Raw genomic sequence first — 20220 nt, 5'->3', positions numbered from 1 at the left:
TATGTTTGCACCAGTTCCCCTGCACTGGATGCATGATAGGGAAAATGATTGTTGGAAGTTGCTTATAGGACCATTTATTTTTTGCAGTACTAAGTCATGAGGTAGTGCACAGCCTGAATACTCTTTTTTTGTTGTGGCCTAAGTTCTGGAGTAGCTGGATCCTGTCAGAGTCTGCATTCTTGAGTATCTCTGTGCCCCAGCCCTTAGCACCAGTGTTCTGGTTCACTGGTGAAGGGTAGAACCCTGCACTCAGTGAGGAGGGTGTTGATGCTCAAACTGCACCTGCACCGGCAAAGTGATCTTGTGCAGGAAAACAGAAGGACAAGGTGGACTGTGCCTCCCAAAGAGGCTGTTCTCAACTTCCCCCTTGTGGGTTGGAGCTCTGTCTGAGTTCAAAGACTGAAGGATGAAAATGCAGCAACCACAAGCCAACCTCGTGGAAGCTTTTTGCACTTTAAACAGAAATCCTGACAGTGGGGGTGTTTTGTCCAGTGAAACACATAACACATTAGATGAAACAGGGTGTGTGGAGCAGGAACTGGGTGGCTCTCCTACAACCCAGCACCCAGGCACCCAGGACAGGCCCTGGAAGTTGACAGAGGCCTCGTGCTCATGGGCCATGTAATGTGGACCTGCAAACTTATACTACTGAATTTAAGATATTAGGAGGAGTGTGCTCATTTGGATTCATTTTTATTTTGCACATGGGTCTTGTTTTTAAAGTCCCCATCTTTCAAAGATGTAGCATCACATATTAATGGGTTTCTAGCAGCACAGCATTATTTTAGTCCAGACTAGTTGCTTTCACGTAATGTGGGCTAAGCGTTGCTTCCTGTATCACAGTGTGGTAGATCTGATGGTAGTGAATTCAGGAAGAAGGATCCGTGGTAATGCCACCTGCAGGTGGGTTATGAATATGGTGGCGGAGGTAAGACATTGGAGGGTCTTCCCTCCTTCTCTCACATAGTGGGTGGGTGGGTGGGTGTCTCCTCTCGTCCCTGTAATGGTGATGGCAGGTAGGTTAGGAAGAGTTAGTTTTCCTTAGTCAATAAGTGGAGGAGAAATATAGAATGCCTTTCAAGATGATCTGTTAAAAAACAAACAAACTTCATGAATCCAGGTAAAGAAAGAAAGTTGATTTGAATAGCAAGTTTAGATCTTTGTTACCCATCTGCCAAATTAACTAGTGGTTATCAGACTAACATAGAGGTGACTCCTTTGCAAAGGCTTGTCTTTTCCAACATGGTCAAAGATGTGCTGATTTATGTTCACCGTAATTGGTAATGGTGTTATTTATTAGAATTTGGTACAGGTGACAGCCTTTTACTTGATGACAAGACAAAGTGACGATGAAGAGTCTATTATGAATCCAAACTGGCTTAGCTGGATGTCACTGTCCTAACTCATTAACTTGTAAATGGGTGCTGATGTAAGCAGGTTATTAATATCACAACCCACCTTTACTTATTTTGGAAAATAAACATCTTAGACCTTAATTTTCATCTCTAAGTTGGAATGCATGTCTTCAAGGAAATATTCTGCCAGAAGTGTTTACCAGTATGGAGTCATGAGCTGTCATCGTGCTAAGTCTCTGGATCACGTCTTGCCCTTGACATCATGGCAGGTCACCCCAGAGGTCCATGTTCTTTAAAACCAGCCACTGTGATCAACCAGAGTGGGAACACAAAGAACCTTTTCCTATTCATTATTACATGGACAAAATAGTGTTTATTGGATGTTTTTGAACTTCCCACTGGTTGATTTGATAGTTTGTTTAGGATGTGTGTTTAGAATGGAATCATCTAAGAAGCTGACTTTGCTAACCTCCTGTTCGTAAAGGGAAATGTCACAGACTATGTAGAAATAAAAAATCTGAGGAGAAAAAAAAAAACTATGTTGTTCCTAAAGAGAATGAATGTTTTCCATTCGATTTTGGTGTGTTTTCTTTTAAACTCTAATGAAAACAAACATAAGTTTACATGCATGTCTTCATGGTAGCACAGAATTACTGGGGAGAATATATATAAGAAGTTCCAGTTCACCTGAATCAGAACTCAATATTGTGGACACAGAATTAGATAGGATGGTAGACAGCATAAGCCACCTGGCTGGTGTTCAAGTACATCCTGGACACTTAGTGGTAAAAATGTCATCACAGCTGGAAGACAAGTGCCGCAGGATGTGACCATCCTCTCCCTTGTGCCCAGGACCCAGGGGTTTCCTGGGACACAGGACTTTCTGTGCTAAAACTAGACTGTCCCTGGGACAGTTGCTTACCTTAAGTGCAAACAGGAAGGTTAGTTAATCATGACTGTTTCTTAGGTACTTCAAAAAATTGTAGTAGCTTGAGTCAAAGGAAGAGCTAGATATCTTTACCTGTTTGTATACTTTTAGCCTTTTTAAAAAATACATATTTATTTTTTAGCTTTAGGTGGACACAATATCTTTATTTTATATTAATATGGTACTGAGGATCAAACCCAGTGCCTCATGCATGGTAGGCGAGTGCTCTACCACTGAGTCACAACCCCAGCCCCTCCTTTTAGCCTTTTACCGACAAAAATAAAAACACAAATAGCTGTATTCTTCCTCTCTTAAAGAAGTTAAATTTAATCGAAGGTGACATTTGGTAAGACATTCCTAAATGTACTCTTTCCTAGGCTTGGGGTAGAGCACTAAATTTAAAAGATGTTTTGTGATTCCAAGCTACCTTCCAAGAAATACAGAAAAGAAGAAAAAACCAATAATAATCCATATTTCTTTAAATGTGCTGCCGTGACAGAACACTATAGCCTGGGTGACTTAAACAGCATTTACTTTTCATGGTTCTGGAGACTGGTTAGGTCTTACAGATTCACTTTCTGGTGAGGGCTCGCTTCTTGGCTTGCAGACAGTCACCTTCTAGTTGTCATCATGTTGGGGAGAGAGATCATCTCTCTTCCTTCTCTCACAAGGACACCAATCCCATTCACCAGGGGAAATAAACTAGTGACTTAATTACTTCCTAAAAGCCCCATCTCCAAATGACATCAATTAGGTCTTGTTTTAGTCAGCTTTTTCATCACTGTGACCCGAAAACCTGACAAGAACAACTTAGAGGAGGAAAAGTTCATTTTGGCTCATGGGTTCAAAGGTTCAGTCCATGGACAGCTGACTTCGTTGCTGTGGGCCAGAGGTAAGGAGGAAGGTCGTGGTGGAAGGTCCTGGTGGAGGGAAGGCAGCTCCGGACATGGCAACCAGGAAGCAGAGACTGTTCTGTTCTCTAGGAACAAAATATACACCCCAAAGGCACACCCATGGTGACCTGCCTCCTCCAGTCACACCCTACCTGCCCACAGTTACTGCCCAGTTGATCCATATCGGGATTGATCCGCTAATCGGATTATATATCATAATCTAATCAGTTCACTTCTGAAAATTTTTACATTGTCTCACATGATTTTTTTGGGGGGGAATACCTCATACCTAAATCATAACAGGGCTTCAAAACGAATCTCTTAGGGACACAAACAATCCATAAAATACTCCAATGTATATATCTATTTAAGTGCTTATTCCACTATCTACATTGAAACTCAGGTCTTCAACCAGTTAGGAACCTGGTCAGGGGCGATCACAACTCCTTTTGCTGTGACCACATGGGCCTGAGCCCAGCATGGTGGGTGTGAGCAGGGGTGGCCTGCGTGGTCAGAAATCACTCTTGAAGAAGACAAGGGTGGCCTTTTCACCTTGTCATAGTTCTTCTCAGTTTATTTCCCCTACAAATTCTTGAGGTGCTGCTCTGTACAGTTGGACTTGGTGTGACCGGGGTTTCCCTGGGGGGTCAGAGCACAGGGAAGCCGAGCTGTGACGCTGCTGCCATTCTAGCACTGACCTGCAGCCTCCCTGGCCACAAAAGGGGGGAATGAAGGAACGTGGGAGAGGGACAGCACTGCTCATGCCTGCACCCCCAACCTCTGGAGGTTCCATCCACCTTATCCCTGCCCTGATCTTCTTGTTGACACCCAAGAGAAAGAGCTCAAAACTTTCTGCTAAAGGGCCACCATCACATGACTGTAGCATCCCACCAGCTGTGGCCCAAGGAGGCCGAAGCCCACTGTGGACACAGCACCAGTGACTGTGCAGCCCCAGAAGCAGTGCTGTTTGTCTCGCCAGGGGAGAGGCAACAGGAAGAAGCAAAGCAGCAGGGAGTGTGTGTCCTTCCCTGCACGGCCCCTCCAGGCAGCACTCAGGCCTGCTCACCCTCTTACAGCTGCCTCCCCTGAGCCCATGTCCAAGTGAAGGCCACTTACCACCCACCCCATCTCTGTTGAATTGCTACTGCTATCATTTACTAATTCCACTGTCATGTTTGATATCTAGTGTCATATTGGGTCGCACACTATGAAAGGGGGACTGTATGTGTGTTGTCCATTATATCCCCGTTTGTAACACAGACCTTGTACATACTAGGTGCTCAGCGAAATTCACTGAGCCAACAAGCACATGAGTGAAGGCACAGCATCTCTGTGCACCTTTTCAGGCTCTGAGGAACCTGGGGAGTATTCATTTAATTTATTTGTGTATTTCAGTGCTAGGCATGGACCCAGAGCTTCGAGCATGTTAGGTAAGCACTCTACCACTGAGCTACACCCCAGTCTTCATTTTAAAAATGCACACCAACATCAGTACTTTTGTGTTTCCCTTTATTAACATTTTATTCTCAACCCCTATTACCTTCCTGTAAGAAAGGGCCTTTTCTAGAATCTTTTGTTCTGAATCTGACTCCAGATCTGTGCAAGGGGCTACATGTACAAGGAAGTTCTGAACTTCTGCAGAGAAATCTTTTGGCCACAGTAGTGCTGGTGGGCAAATTCTTTTTGGCAAGAAAAACCACAAGTGGTGACAAAAAGAAAGAATACACAAGTGCCAGACCAGCCTGAATTCAGAGCATCCACTGTCAAAATGTGGCCCAAAGAGGTTTTGGTATTACTGTTGCATGTTGGAGCAAACGGTTGGCCTTGGGAATCTGTGCATGGGTAAGTTCCATCTTCTAGTTGAACAGGTTTGTACGGCCTCTCAATGGCTGTGCCCAGGACGGCCCAAGGCTTTTGCTGGAGTAAGGGTGAGGGGTCTCAGTCTGCCAGGTTGGTCCTGGCCTTTCCCAGTGCAGAGTGCTGAGGGACAGTGGTGCAGAATGCCACTATGGCTTTTGGAGACTTCCTTGCCTTTCCGGCGACCTCGGGGGTCCTGTAAACAAGGAAAGATTGGGTTATGTGTGGCCCCCTTAGGCCTCTGCAAGGTTTCCACCTCCATGGTTTCTTTGTTGTTGTGACAGGAACCTTGTGACTGACTAGAAACATTTTATAAGTCTCAGGAGAGGGTGTAAGTGAGAGAATCATGGCACAAGAGCATCAAACACAAGATGCTTTTCTTCTGTCTCAATTCTTTGCCACCACCCTGACTGAGCTGAGCCACTCAGCACTTTTAGCTTAGTGAGCAGGACAAGAGCAAGGAGGGGTGTCAAGGTTGGACAGGAGGCCAGGCTGACTTACCTGCCCCACCCTAAAACGGGACAGTTCTCCTGTTGGCTGGCCCAGGGTTCTGCCCCAGGCTACTGGTGCACTTCCCTGAAAGTGGACACGGGTGCACAGGCTATGTGAAGTGGGGGACCTTCTGACAGTTTGCTGGGCTTCTGCTCAGGGCCAGCAAAAGGATGGGGCCAACCTTCAAGATGAGGTCAGGGACTCTCTGACTCCTATCCTGACAGGCCTCCCAAGGACTGAGGGAACCCGAGGCGGAACTCCAGCAGGCCACCTCCCCATATCACAATGGGCGCCTTAACCTGCAGGGGGCTGATCTGCAGGAGGATGGGATCCAGTTTGTGTTTCTGAAATTATTTAAGAGCAAATTCTTTTCTAGTATTTAGGCAAGGAAGATATTTTATGACTGAGTTTTTTAAAGAAACAGGTCCTGCATTTAACTATGCAAGTTGTGGGAAGTCAGTGAAACATTCCACAGAACCTTATAGAATCAGCCTCCTCTGGGATGCTGAATGGTGAAGGAATGGGAGACTTAGAGAAGAAGAGCAAGGGAAAGCCAACTTACTTGGACAGGGTGTCCACAGACTGCTGGGTGGCCAGGGTCCTCTTGTCTTGCGGTCCATATAAGATCATCTGAATCTGAAGACACTGAAGAATACCAAGGAGACATCATGAGGTTATGGAAATGTTCCCAAGTGCACTTTGCAGAAAAATAAAGTCTCCCTTGGATGAGAAAAAGAATGCTTCAGGGGCTGGGGTTGAGGCTCAGTGGTAGAGTGCTCGTCTAGCATGTGCCAGGCACTGGGTTCGACCCTCAGCACCACATTTAAAAAAATAATAATAATAAATAAAATAAAGGTATTGTGTCTGACTACAAATAAAAACAAAATATTTAAAAAAAGAATGCTTCACTTTGAGGTCCTTGCTGCAAAGGTATTAGTGCCTTCTGGGGGTTTTTCCTTGGCATAGTCTGACCTTTGATTCAGATATTTTGAGTGACCCAGAAAACAAATGTGCATTCTTAGCACTGTTTCATAAAACTCTTCTGCATGCAAAAAATATTTAAAAGTATTTTCAAAAAATAAAGGCAAGCATGTTGGTACTGACCAGAAGATAGTCTCTGGTTTCTATTTTTAAATGTCCCTTGCTATATCTCAGAAATAGGGGGGGAGGGATTTGGTTTTTTTTTTTTTTTTTTTGTAAACAAATGCTTAATTTTATATGGGCTTTCTATGCTCATTGCTACACAGGAATTTTTAAGTTATTAGGTGTTAAATAGCTTATCATTTATTAATGACTGACATTAGCTTGATTTCTCCCTTTTGCTTAAGTCTTGACATTTGATTGTTTGTACTAGGTCAGGGCAAACTCAAGGAAAGAAGAAAGATTAAATATGTGCCCCAAATAACCAAACTAATTTTGAAGAAGAATGAAATATAGGAACTTGCTTTCCTGGATACCAAGACCTTTTATAAAACGACAATTATAAAATGACAATAATAATTTTCATCCCAGGGTAGTCAAACAGACCAATAGAACAAGGCAGAGAGCCCCATCCTTGATAGATGACAGAGCTGGCCTTGAAGGATCAGCAAGAGGAGGAGGACTAGTCAATAAGTGGTATGAGGGCCACTGGGTTTCAAATGAAAGAAAATGAAAACTTAACCCATATCAACACAAAGAGTATTCCCAGAAATGTTTAAAGAGTTAAATATGAAAGGTAAAACCTGGAGTTTAACATGGAAATCTTGGAGGATCGCCTTATGATCTTGTGGTAAGGAAGTATTTCTTACACAAGATCTAGTCAAACCAAAGGTAAAAAACTGATAACATTTAACTACATGGAAATGTCAAATATTTTTGCACCAAAATTCATCATAAGCAAAATATAAAGGCAAAACAGACTGAAGGAAGATATTTGTAATGCACATGACTGAGAGAGGCTTAGCTTTTGGAATACATAACAGACTTCTAAAAGGTAATGAGAAACAACACCATTGACAACATCCTTCCAATAGAAAAATGGCCAAAAGAAACAAACAGATTATTCAAGGAGTTGAAAACTGGCCAAGAACCATGCTTAATCTCACTCATAACCAGAAACAAAGACAAAAACTTCAATGGAGTGTCCCTTCACCTATCACAATGCAAAAATTATACTCTGATGATATCAAGCTTTGTCAAAGATAGGAAACAACAAGAACTATTTATTATATTGGTAGTGGGTGTTAAAATTAGTACAAATGCTTTATAGGACAATTTAGCTATATTTAGTAGTAGATAAGTAAATGTTGATATTTACATATGTTGTATATTTGTGTATGACATCATACAAAGGTTAGGCATGAGCGTGTGTGTGTGTGTGTGTGTGTGTATATCTCCCCACATATATAGATGAATCTCAAGATTCTAAAGTCAAGAGGAAAAAGCAAATCCCAAGTGAGTGCATATAATATGAAGCTTTAAAACATGCAAAACAAAAGCACAATAAAATAAGAAAAGCATAGAAATCATATCAAATTCAAGATAGTGGTTCTCGGGGGTGGGCCAACAGGAAATTCCAACTGTACGGTTCATGGGTTCATGTTTAATTCCTACATTGACTATTGAGTTCACAGGTGTTTGTTATATTACACATACTTTCATATCTGAAATATTTCTTAATTTTTTTAAAGATTTAGTTAAGTTTTCTACATGGCTAACAGCTTGAGTTTAAAAAAAAAGTGTGAAGTTTGGGGATATAGCACTGAAGACTTGATTCATTTTGATCTGCCAACCATTTTTGGGTCTTCAAGAAAATAAAAATGCAAGCAGCTGAAATGCTTTGTCTCCACAAGCTATGGAAAACATGAAGACTGAAAATTGTTTCAATCTTGAGGAGCTGAGAATGTATGTGGTCCTGGAATCTGGGAATGTGTTTGTCTTTGAGGAAGGAAATATCAGAAAAGAATATGACGGAATGGGCAGGGGGTGGGGAGGGCGGCGCTGAGGTTGTGGCTCAGCGGGAGTGTACTAGCCTAGCATGTGCAAGGCCCTGGGTTCGATTCTCAGTACCACATAAAAATAAGTAAACAAAATAAAGGTATTGCATTCAACTAAAAAATAAATATTAAAAAAGAATATGACAGAATCTTTTTTTTTTTAATAACAGAAAACTTTCATTTTCTTACTTGAAGTGTTATGCACCAAGCAGTGGGAAATTAGTATTTTACTTAGTAGATAAATCAAATTCTGCAAAGGCAAGGGACCCAGATTGTCTGTTTGATGAATCTTTGACATTCTAAATCTACACTGAAATCCTCAGCCAGGAGCTACTTCATCCCATGGATTTAAACCAGTGCTGCTTTAATCCACAGATTGACTGTTGTGACCTTGGATCTCAGGAACCTTCAGAAACCTCTGCTGCTTTGAGAGGAGGGGATGGGGCATGTTGTTTTGACAGCCATGACACTGGATGAAAATTATTCCAGTGCTCACTCGGTTTGGGAGGCAGTCGTGGGAAGCCTTGGTGCCTCTGACCCTGGAGGGGGTAAGACTTACTCCATTATAGGTGTGGGACAGGAGAAGGTGCTCACAAACAGGGGACAAGAAAGGCCTCTCTCAAGGGCTTACTCTTCCTGCCAGAACAGACTTCATTTCCTCCTTCTCTGTGCCTAAGAGATGAGGTCTAATTTTACCCACCCCACGTTCCCTGTTTACATATTTATGAGTGTCTCCGATGAGGCTCATTTTGAGAGGAGCTGAAGTTGATGTGGCTTGGTGTTAATTCATTCAGTGTGGCATTAGACTTTTACTGACAATAATGATTATCTGAGACAGTCTGAGGTCTCAGCGCACTCTGCCTTAACAGATGGCCTTAAAATCTAAAACATGGGAGGAATTTCCAACCGATCTTTTTGGTTATTGAGCTTCTTCTCCCTGGCCCTTCACTCTCCAGGGAAGAGACGCTGCTTGATGAATAGTCTCGAATTCCCAGGAAGAATGAGAAGGCAATTGATGGGACTTCTATAAACCCACCCACTCACCAAACTGCTCTCCAACACATTCCTTTCTTATTTTAAATTAATTTTTAAAAGGCATTATATAATTTGATGTCACTTAAGAGAAAAGTAAATGCATGAAGAAAGAAAAGAAAAAAACAAAATCATTAACAGAGGAGATTCAAATTTCCATTATACTTTTATGTATTTTCCAAATTTCCTCCAATTTTAATGAGATTTTTAAAATAACTTTTTCAACTGTGTGTCCTCATTTGGGCATATTTAAAATTTTGTATTTATTGACATCAGTTTGGTAAAATTCTTTTGCTTTTTTTTATACTCTGAAAATAACTTTGTGAAGCTAAAATTAAACTTTTCCCAGAGAAAATCCTAGAAGTACTAAAGAAGAGACTGGAATGCTGATGATCCATCATTTCTCCCTTCATTTTGTGCACTGTGACAACAAGGGCAAGTTCACCAGCCAAATCCTACAGTAAGACATCAACAGCACATGCTGTACCATGGAAGACTTTATGCTTCTCAACCAGATTTTCAACAGGCTGCTTGCTCCTCGACAGGTGGCATTTTGAGAACCTCCTTTAAGGAAATAAAAAAAAGTGACAATAGGAAAAAAACACCAGTGACAGTTGACGGGTGAGGCCTGGTGAGGTTGAACTCAGTAGGCCACCATGAAGCAAGATACCCTTTTAAACAGCAAAATAACTCAATATATACTTCTACCAGGAATTGGTTTATTCATTTATTTATTTTTGGTACTGGGATTTAACCCAAGGGACACTTTACCACTGAGCCATATCCCCAGCCCAGCCCTTTTTATGTTTTATTTTGAGACAGGGACTCACTAAGTTGAGGAGGCTGGTCTCAAACTTGTGATCCTCAGCCTTCTGACTTGCTGAGATTTCAGGTGTGCATCACCATGCCTGGCCAGAAATAGTTTTAATTGCTATGTATTTATCTGAGGAACTATAAGTTAATTTTTCAATGTTCTGCATTTTCTTAAGCATTTTAGGGTAAAGTTGGTGTTTTGATTCTTTTGTTAAAAAACACAGACATTGACAGAGTTAAGTAAGTGTTCATTGAAACTGCTGGGAGTCAGGCTGAGCTGAGTAAGGAAGAAGCCCCCAGACCTTGACATTAGAACAGTCTCTACCAGGAATAAAGCATCTCACACTCTTGACTGTTCCAAGAGGACAGTGCACTCTCCTTTGACATCAGCCACTAAATGGTGTTTCTCATTTGCAGTATGGACATTCCTCAGAAAATTGGGAATGGGACCACCATTTGACCCAGCTATCCTACTCCTTGGTTTATACCCAAAGGACTTAAAATCAGCATACTATAGTGACACAGCCATATCAATGTTTATAGCAGCTCAATACACAATAACTGGACTATGAAACCAACCTAGGTATCCCTCAATAAATGAATGGATAAAGAAAATGTGGTATATATACTCAATGGAATATTACTCAGCTTTAAAGAAGAATAAAATTATGGAATTTGCCAATAAATGGTTGGATTTGGAGAATATCATGCTAAGCGAAATAAGCCAATCCCACAAAACCAAAGGCCGAATGTTTTCTCTAATACGCGAATGCTAATTCACAATAAGGTGGCGGGTGGGCACTAGGGAAGAACAGTGTTACCTTAGATTAGGTAAGTTGATGAGAGGGGAGAGGAGGAGATGTGGGAGAATGAAACAGATATTATTTCTGTATGTATATATGTGACTGCATGACCAATATGATTCTGCAACATGTACATTCAGTAAAATGAGAAATTATATCCCATCTATGTATGATATATCAATTGTATAAATGCATTCTATTACCATGTATAACTAATTAGAACAAATAATTTTTTTAAAAAGAATCAAGTGAAATTCCCAATATCCAGAAAAATTTTAAGGAGTCCTTATCTTCCTGTTCTTCTGACTTTATACAGATGAGCTGTGAGCAAGCAGTCCCTTGTGTTTCTATTATTCCTTAAATGCCAAACAGGGAGCTTTTCCCTCCCTTATGGAAGACAACAGGGGATGTCCGCTCTCACACTAGCCAGCCAGCTGTCCCCACAAGGGGCTGCGTTGGTCTTGCCCACCTTTGTGTTCCAGGGCCTGGCACAGTCTCTGGAATACAAGTAGTTGCAATATTTACTAAATGAACCAATATTAAATAAGTGAATAAACAAATAAACTGAGGGAATTTTTATATGGATCTTTGAGATATGATTGGAGCCTTGGGCTGCAGTGATTCATCAGCCACTGAACCCTCTGGTGAGGAAGCTCCATAGTGTGTTCAGGGTTGAAAACCTTAAAAATTATACTCTAGGTAAAGTCAGTAGTAGGAAGAGTGCTGTCACTATTTGCTGCTTTCTCTTAGGAGTCATTGATAAAGCTAGAGTCTTTTTAAGAGATGATCTTAAGCATTTGATGCAAATTTGAAAAATTATTTTTGACACGACTCTGAGATTTGAAAGCTAGGTTTCCAAGGAGTCCAGGAGCCCAGGAAACTGGGATACAGCCGTCAGTCTCCTGTCTTCCTGTTGTGGCCTACCTCTGTGCTTCTAACACCCTTCCCAGTGTAGACAGAGGGTGGCTCAGAGGCAGCTGTGGCACAGAGGTTAGCTGACCTATTACACTCTGGATTAAAAGAATAAAACCCCATAGTTAAATACCCAAACTCACGAGGTAGTATATTTTCTGTTTTGGGGGGACCTCTATCAATGGACTGCCATGACTTTGGCTGTCTTCACAGCAGGACCTCTGCAGAAGTGGATTTCCTTTCTCCCTCTCCCTCCAGTCCAAGGTCCCAGAGTCACATCATGATTTCTATTAGGAAATTTCAGATAAAGAAAGTGCTGATGAAACATATCCTGTTTGTTAACAGAGGCAGAACAGCAAGGGCTACGACTAAAGAGTCATCTAAGTTACAAGGCTACATGACTCCACAATAGAAAATCGTGAAAGACATATTTTTTAAATTTCTGGTGAGGGTCCAAGCCAAGTTTGTCACACTATAACTTGTATTTTCTTTGCATGGAAAAATAAAAGAGCCAGAGTGGTGTGTGAACTACTCTAATGCCGAGGATCTGAAATCACTACTCTTTTTTTTATACATTCTGTTTTCCTGTCAATTTCATGTCAAAGAAGACGACTTCAGAAACCATCAGTGCTAAGCCACTATCATTAGTGTGAAATATTAAAGGCTTTAAGAAATACAAACAGGCTTTCATTTACAAATCATTGCAAGGCAGGCTAAAGCCATGGACTTGGGCGTATGGACAGGGTCAAGCAGAGGCAGCGCTCCACTATGGAGAGAGACAGAGGTGGAGGCGTCTTGCCAAGCCAGTCAGAAGCCAGCCGTGCCCTCACAGCACATGTGTCCTCCATGTCACTCCTGTCTGCAGCTGTTGCTTTCTGAGCACCTGCAGTATGCCTATCCTGTACACACCTCAGGATGTGGCAGGGAATGCGCAGATGTGTGTCTTGCACTAAGGTTTTCTAGTGTAATGGGAGAGACAGACATTTAAAAATACACAAATATGACATCTTCATTTGTGATAAGAACTACAAGAGGAAAAGGAGAAGAGGAGGAGGAGGAATGACATGCCAAGGGAAAGAGAAAAAAGGGCATGTGAGTGGGTGGTGGTAGAGGGCACTTGGGTCAGGAGGGATTCTGTAAGGAGGTGGCATTAGAGTTGAGAATGACAGGATGGTGAGTCAGCCAGGTGAAGACCACAGGGAGGGAGGAGGTAGTGGTGATGGGGATCCCAGGAAGAAGGAAATCCAAATATCTGGGGAAACACTTTGTGTGTCTGTCTCACAAACACATGCCAACCCCACAGCTTTGGAAGGTCACCAACCCAAGATCCAAGGTCTGATACATTGATGGGTAGGGAGTCTCTCGGAAGAAAAATAGGTAAGGTGGGAGGAGGGACCCTCAGCTGTAAAGAGAAGAGAAGTAGGAGAGAGGCACGACCACACAGGGACTCTGTGTGGACCCTCTGGGAAAACTCACTGAGTATCTCCTGGGTGCCATGCCAAGGTGGACACCATCCTTGCCATCTCCTCTCTCCTCACCTTCAGGTTACCAAGTGCTGTGGGTCTATGTCCTTATCATCATACCTTGACTCCCTCCATGACTTTGTTACATCCCCTGGCCACTGTCTTGAAGTAAGCTAGTTAGCATCATCTTTCTCCAGGACACCTGTAGCCAATATTTAGGAAACAGGGGCACCAAGAAGACGTGCTATGAAGGTGGATCTTGCTGTGCACCATGTACAAAGAAGGGCTTCGTTTGGAAAGTGGAGAGACTGGCCTGTTTGAGCAGCCAAGGCAGGGAGGGGACGTTCCTAAAACTGAGTCCTTTGAGCTGCCTTTTCTTGGCACATTTCCCTGATGACATGGAGCTCATCAATCTCAGTTGATCCTTCTGGAATTCATGCCCTCTGTACCAGCCACTCCTGACCAACATTCTTTCGACTTGTTTAAGGTTAGCCTCAATTTATGCAGGAGGAGGTCTGGTTGCCTGGCCATCACCCATAAATTCCTGTTCTCCAGTCATTTAGTGAGACTCTGATGAGTTGCCAGGTAGCCTCTGGCCAGGACAGTTTGCCCAGGCTCACAGTGCTGTGTGCCTCCAGACCATGAAGCAAACTGTGGAACTTTGAAGGTACTGTGCTAAGCTACAGTAAGAGTCCTGACATTTGAGGAGCAAATGTAGCTGCATCCATGTTCAGTCCTTGTCCACGCCTCATCTGGGCTTTCTAATGGACAGCAAAAACAGGGGTGTACTGTGTCTTGGCTACCAGGGTCCTGACCTCAGGAGAGCTCCACCTTCCTGCAGCAAATGACACCAGAGTGACCACTGGCCAGGGGACCTGGAATGCTCATTTCCAATCAAGCTACAGCAGAAAAGGGAGGCTGCACATTTTCCCTTCAGAACGTTGAGAAGGAATGACCTTGACCCCTTTAACTATCAGCTCTCATTTTTATATAGCTGATTTACAAACATCTTCAAGCCTTTAAGTGCATTTCTCAGCCCAAGAACAGGATTTTGTTTATATGAAATCGACATCATCATGCTTCCTCTCTAAACACAATGGACTGCTGCACCCAACAATGAATCAGTCAAAGACAATTAAAAGAATCAGCTTCAGGGACAAACAAGGTTCTACACATGAAGGTGAGGTGGCTGGCCTGGTGGCTTTGGTATCTCCAGGGCCACAAGGAAAACACCAAATGTGCAAAAGGGAAAGTAAAATGAAGTGGATCACTGAGGGAACCACAGGCTATGAACTATATATAAAATATGGCTGTCTCTAAGACGGCTCTGTATTAGCCAGTTGGAGGAATGACTGGACACAGTAAGGAGCAGATGATTTGTTCTTCAGTCTTGACTCAGGATCACAGAAGGCCAGTCTGGCATTGGCTTTCTTGCCTACAATCTATGAATAAAAATCATGTTCCAGCTCCTTTCTTCAAAAGATTCATAATAGCAGGATTTGAGATTTCTAGAGAAACAGGTCACATTTTTTATGACTCTTTTATGGATATATATAATGCTGACTGTGTAAAGTACCAAGGCAATGGACCAAACCCTGCCTATGACAGTACCTGCTATGGAGGGCAGATTAAAGCTGGACCCCAACCTGACTTCACACTGTACTCAGGCCCAGTAAATTCCCAAGATGTTATTGACCTAGGAAACAGTCTCAAGAAATTCTGTTTGCAGCCTTTCTCCTGGATGAAAATGATTCGGGATGCCAATCTGCCGCAGTCTTGGCTGGGCACAGAATCACGAGCCAATCAAGCAGGAACAAAACTTTATTTTGAAAAAGCCGCTAACACTCTCAGCGCCAGCAAGTCAAAAACCGGTCCTCCCACGAGGGTGTCCGACCGGAACCGCGCGCCGACCGGAACCCCCCCCCCGTCTCCTCCCACCTCCTCCGGAATTCCCTCCTACTATCCTTCCCCAACCAATGGGAACTCTCCAGCAGTCCCGTAAAGTCCCGTAACTTGAGTCCGGTAGCAGGCCAAGGTGAACAGCGGGAGTCCAGTTTGCATATGAATGTAAATTTTAACATAATCATCTCAGTGGCTAGCTGGCGTCACTTTACAACCAAAGGTGCCATACATCGTATATATGCTTGTGGCTCCTAGCATCTGCCCCCTTCTGTTTAATTAAGCAACAAGCAATGTGGCTAGGGACCGTGCCTGGTAGGTTGTCCAATTTAACATATGGTTCTTACCCGTCATGGGAGAACTGACCTTTAGGCGTCAGCTTCCTGTCTTAGGTTGAATCCACTGTAATCAGAGCAACCCGTCGCTGACTACCGGTCCAGCATTCAGCCATGCTTGTGGATAGGCCTATGCACCAGTGGGGGGGTGAGGTTCTTGCCTCACCTCTGTTGGCCCCCAAATTTAGCCTTGGTGCCAGTGGGGGGGTGAGGTTCTTTGCCTCACCTCTGTTGGCCCCCAAATTTAGACCATCACTAGTAGAAGGGAGGAGGATACAGAAATGCCACGACACCAAGCCAATTGACGGCTCCTTTGGAAAAATTGCGTCACTGGTGACACCATCAGCAAAGATATGCCAGTATTACCACAATAAACATGGGGTGAGCTGGCAAGGAAATTGCATCACTGGTGACACCATCAGCAAAAATATGCCAGCAGTACCACAATTCGGTGCACCAGATGATATTTCACAATGTATGCAACTGATATATAGTCCAGGCAAGTTCTGCAAGCAGTTCAAATTGGAGGAGTCTATCAATATGTCCATATCCTCCCAAAGTAAATCAAGTCCTTGATAGCATTACTTGTTGAGTTATATTCATTGATGCATCAGTTTATACAGTTTACTGTGATAGCTATCATAGAAGCTGTAGTTTGGTTTTATCTCAGTCTTCACTGGAATTGGGATGGAGATGGAAATTCTGGCAATGATGGTAAAGAGACATTATCCTGAACAGAATTATTAAATATAATAAAAAGAAAAGGTGAAAGTAAACAAACAGATCTGTTAAACTCCTTTAAAAACAATCCTTAACAGCCGTTTACCAAATTTAAATTAGTAAACAAACAGATCTGTTAACCATCTTTAACAACAATCATAAACAGCTGTTCACCTAATTTAAATTAAACCATATAAATCACGTGAATAAAGAAAAAATTCGGATCCATTTTTTCATGAGCGCTCCTCATATAAGAAATATGGACATACACACATACAGACATACAACACAAAACAGAAGTGTGCACACAACATACAACACATAAGACAATAGTAAATAAAGGCCTTGTAACTATACTTAGGTGAAATCTCCATTGTAATGTTTAAAAACTCCACAGTCAAAAAAAAAAATAAATAAATAAATAAATAAATAAATAAATAAATAAAAAATAAAACACAGTCAAAAAATAAAACTGATCAGAAAAACATTAACCTAGGTTTGTATGAGCTCAAAAATAAAATAGAACTTTATGATGTGGAAAAATGCAATAATAAAATAGATACTGAAAAAAAAAACCTTGGTTAATCACTGTCGCAGATGTAAGAATAGCCAAGCTGGAGCTCTGGATGTCAGCTGTTATGGATTTGAGTCAAATCATCTTCTTTTTCTGTAGAAATTGTTTTAGTTAATCTCTCTGGAATCCAAATCGGTTGCTGTTCATCCTGTGGGAAAACACAGACAGCGCCCCGATTCCAGACTATCACTGGATCCGGGCCTTTCCATTGTCCTGTTAGAATATCTTTCCAAAGTACCTTAGGCTTATGTACATTTTTGGGGTACAAATGTCTTTCCGCAGCACTAAGTCCCGATGAATCTAAATTTAAAAAGTTTAGAGTAAAAAGGGTTATTTTAAGTTTATCTTTGGGGGATATATACCCCTTTCCAATTCCCTCCTTTTGTTTTAATAAGTACATTTTAATAGTTTGATGAGCTCTTTCAACTATGCCTTGTCCTTGTGGATTGTATGGAATTCCTGTTATGTGAGTAATACCAAATGATGAGCAAAATTGTTTAAAAGAGGAGGAAGTATAACCAGGACCGTTGTCCGTTTTTAACTGTTTTGGAACGCCCACAGTGGCAAAATTTTGTAAGCAATGAGCTATAACATCTTTAGTTTTTTCTCCGGCATGAAGGGAGCCCATCAAAAATCCGGAAGAGGTATCAACTGTAACATGTAAATATTTTAATTTTCCAAATTCTGGCAAGTGTGTGACGTCCATCTGCCAAATATGGTTAGGTATTAGTCCTCTAGGATTGACTCCAAGATTAACTTGTGGTAAAAATGTCACACAATTTTGACATTGTTTTATTATATGTCTGGCCTGTTCTTTAGTTATTTTAAAACGCTTTTGTAAAGTATTAGCATTGACATGGAACCTTTTATGAAAATTTATAGCTTCTTCTATTGTGGAGAAAATATGTATGTCATGTGTAGATTTATCTGCTAGTTCATTGCCCATACTAAGGGCTCCAGGCAATCCTGTATGTGCCCTGATATGACCTATGAAGAATGGATCTTTTCGGTCCCAGATTAGACTTTGTATAGCGGAAAACAAAGAGAAAACAGTAGAGGAAGGGGAAATCCTACCAGCATCTTCAAGGGAATTAATAGCATTAACTACATACTGACTATCAGAAAATAAATTAAATACAGAATCTTTAAACATCATAAAAGCTTGTAATACTGCATTAAGCTCTACCTTTTGAGCTGATTGTTTGGGTACTAAAAATGTAAAAGTTTGATCAGGAGTAACTACTGCTGCTGTACCATTGTTTGACCCATCAGTGAATATATTTGGAGCATTTATGATAGGGGTTTTTCTTGTCATTTTTGGAAAAACTACAGGATGCTTAGACCAAAAAGACAACAAAGGATTAGATGGTAAGTGATTATCAAATGAAACACTAGTGTTACACAGGATTATTGCCCAAGTATTTAACTCATTAGCTAACTCATCAATTTGATCCATAGTATATGGAGTAATAATTTTATTGGGAGAAATCCCAAACACTCCCTTAGCTGCTTTTATTCCTTTGAGTATTAATTGTCCTACAGCCTCAGGATATCTAGTAAGAATAGTGTTAGGGGAATAAGATAAATGTATCCACAATAATGGACCTTCTTGCCAAAATACTCCTGTAGGAATATTTTTTGTTGGTAGTACAATAAATAATAAAGGCAAACTTATATCAATTCTATCCAAATGCATATTTTCCATATATGTTTCAATGATTTTTAATACTTTTCTTGCTTCAGGCGTTAACATGCGGGGTGAATTTGGATCTGATGGACCTTTTAGAATATCAAATAAAGGTCCTAACTCTCCTGTTGGTATGCCTAGATAAGGCCTTATCCAATTTATGTCTCCCAATAACTTTTGAAAGTCATTAAGTGATTTGAGTTGATCTACTCGTATTTGAATTTTTGGTGGACGGACCATGGTTGAGGATAATAGAACTCCTAAATAATTAATTGGAAGATTTAATTGTACTTTATCTATTGCTATCTCTAGATTATAATTTTTCAATAAATTTGTAAGTGTGGCATAACATTCTAGTAATGTGTTTTTATCTTTATGTGCCAGTAACACATCATCCATATAGTGAAATATTTGTAGTTCAGGATTTTGGTTTCTAAGTGGCTGGATTGCTTTATTAACATAAATTTGACACATAGTTGGGCTGTTAGCCATCCCTTGAGGGAGTACTTTCCATTCATATCTCTGATCAGGACCTTCATGATTCAGTGCAGGGATAGTAAATGCAAAATGTGGACTATCCTCGGGATGAATTGGAATTGAAAAGAAACAATCTTTAATATCTATAACTAAAACATGCCAGGTTTTTGGTAAAGCAGACAATTGAGGAATCCCTGATTGAGCAGGTCCCATAATAACCATCTCATTATTAATGGCTCTTAAATCTTGTAATAATCTCCATTTACCAGATTTCTTTTTAATGACAAAAATGGGAGTATTATAGGGGGATACGGAAGGTTGTATATGTCCTTCCGCTAACTGTTGTCTGACCAAGTCATGGGCTACTTGTATCTTTTCTTTAGTCAAGGGCCACTGAGGAACCCACACTGGTCTTTCTGATTTCCAAGTAATTTTGATTGTCTCAGTGGCCCTTTCTGAAAACCCAATTCATGTCTATTTATTTCTTGATCTATTTGAATAGGTGCTGTCATACCTTGTTCTTGTTCTCTTAATCTTTTTTCTTTCCTAAAGCCTTGTTTAGCCCTAGTAGTGGGCGCGTTAGGATTGATGTTATTTGTTAATGTCAATCCTAATTGATCTAGGACATCTCGTCCCCATAAATTTACAGGAAGATGATCCAATACATAGGGCTGTATAGTTCCTTCACATCCTTCAGGATCCCTCCAATCTAATACCATAGCACTTCTATGGGGATTTGTTGCCACTCCTAGGCCTCGAAGCGTTTGAGTGGCTTGTTGTAATGGCCAATGTTTTGGCCATTCTTGACGAGATATGATGCTGAGGTCAGCTCCTGTGTCCAGCAGCCCATTAAAGTCATGTCCTTGAATTTTTAATTTTAGCATTGGGCGAGAATCTAAATTTAAAGACAGCATAGCCCAATCTACACCTGTGGAGCCTAATCCCTTGGAACCTCTTTCTACATTACAACTGGAAAATTTATCATGCAGGCTGGGTATTATT

At 41.3% G+C, this 20220-nt stretch overlaps 1 protein-coding gene across 3 annotated transcripts in view; it reads right to left on the bottom strand.

Annotated features, from left to right (window-relative positions):
- Positions 1-1510: 1510 nt before the first annotated feature.
- TTC23 (tetratricopeptide repeat domain 23) overlaps positions 1511-20220 on the bottom strand; it is a 116365-nt gene continuing 97655 nt past the window's right edge. For all 3 annotated transcript variants that reach the window (XM_081289803.1, XM_081289805.1, XM_081289804.1), the window contains 2 exons: positions 6088-6170; positions 1511-5229 (listed from right to left, as the gene is read on the bottom strand). In XM_081289803.1, the coding sequence (XP_081145929.1) occupies positions 5115-5229; positions 6088-6170 (198 nt within the window). In that variant the 3' untranslated portion in view covers positions 1511-5114. The remainder of the gene's footprint in view (positions 5230-6087; positions 6171-20220) is intronic.

Source organism: Spermophilus citellus, assembly GCF_964194105.1.
Source record: "Spermophilus citellus genome assembly, chromosome: 4".
Lineage (NCBI taxonomy): Eukaryota > Metazoa > Chordata > Mammalia > Rodentia > Sciuridae > Spermophilus > Spermophilus citellus.
This window is presented reverse-complemented; position numbering and strand designations above follow the sequence as displayed.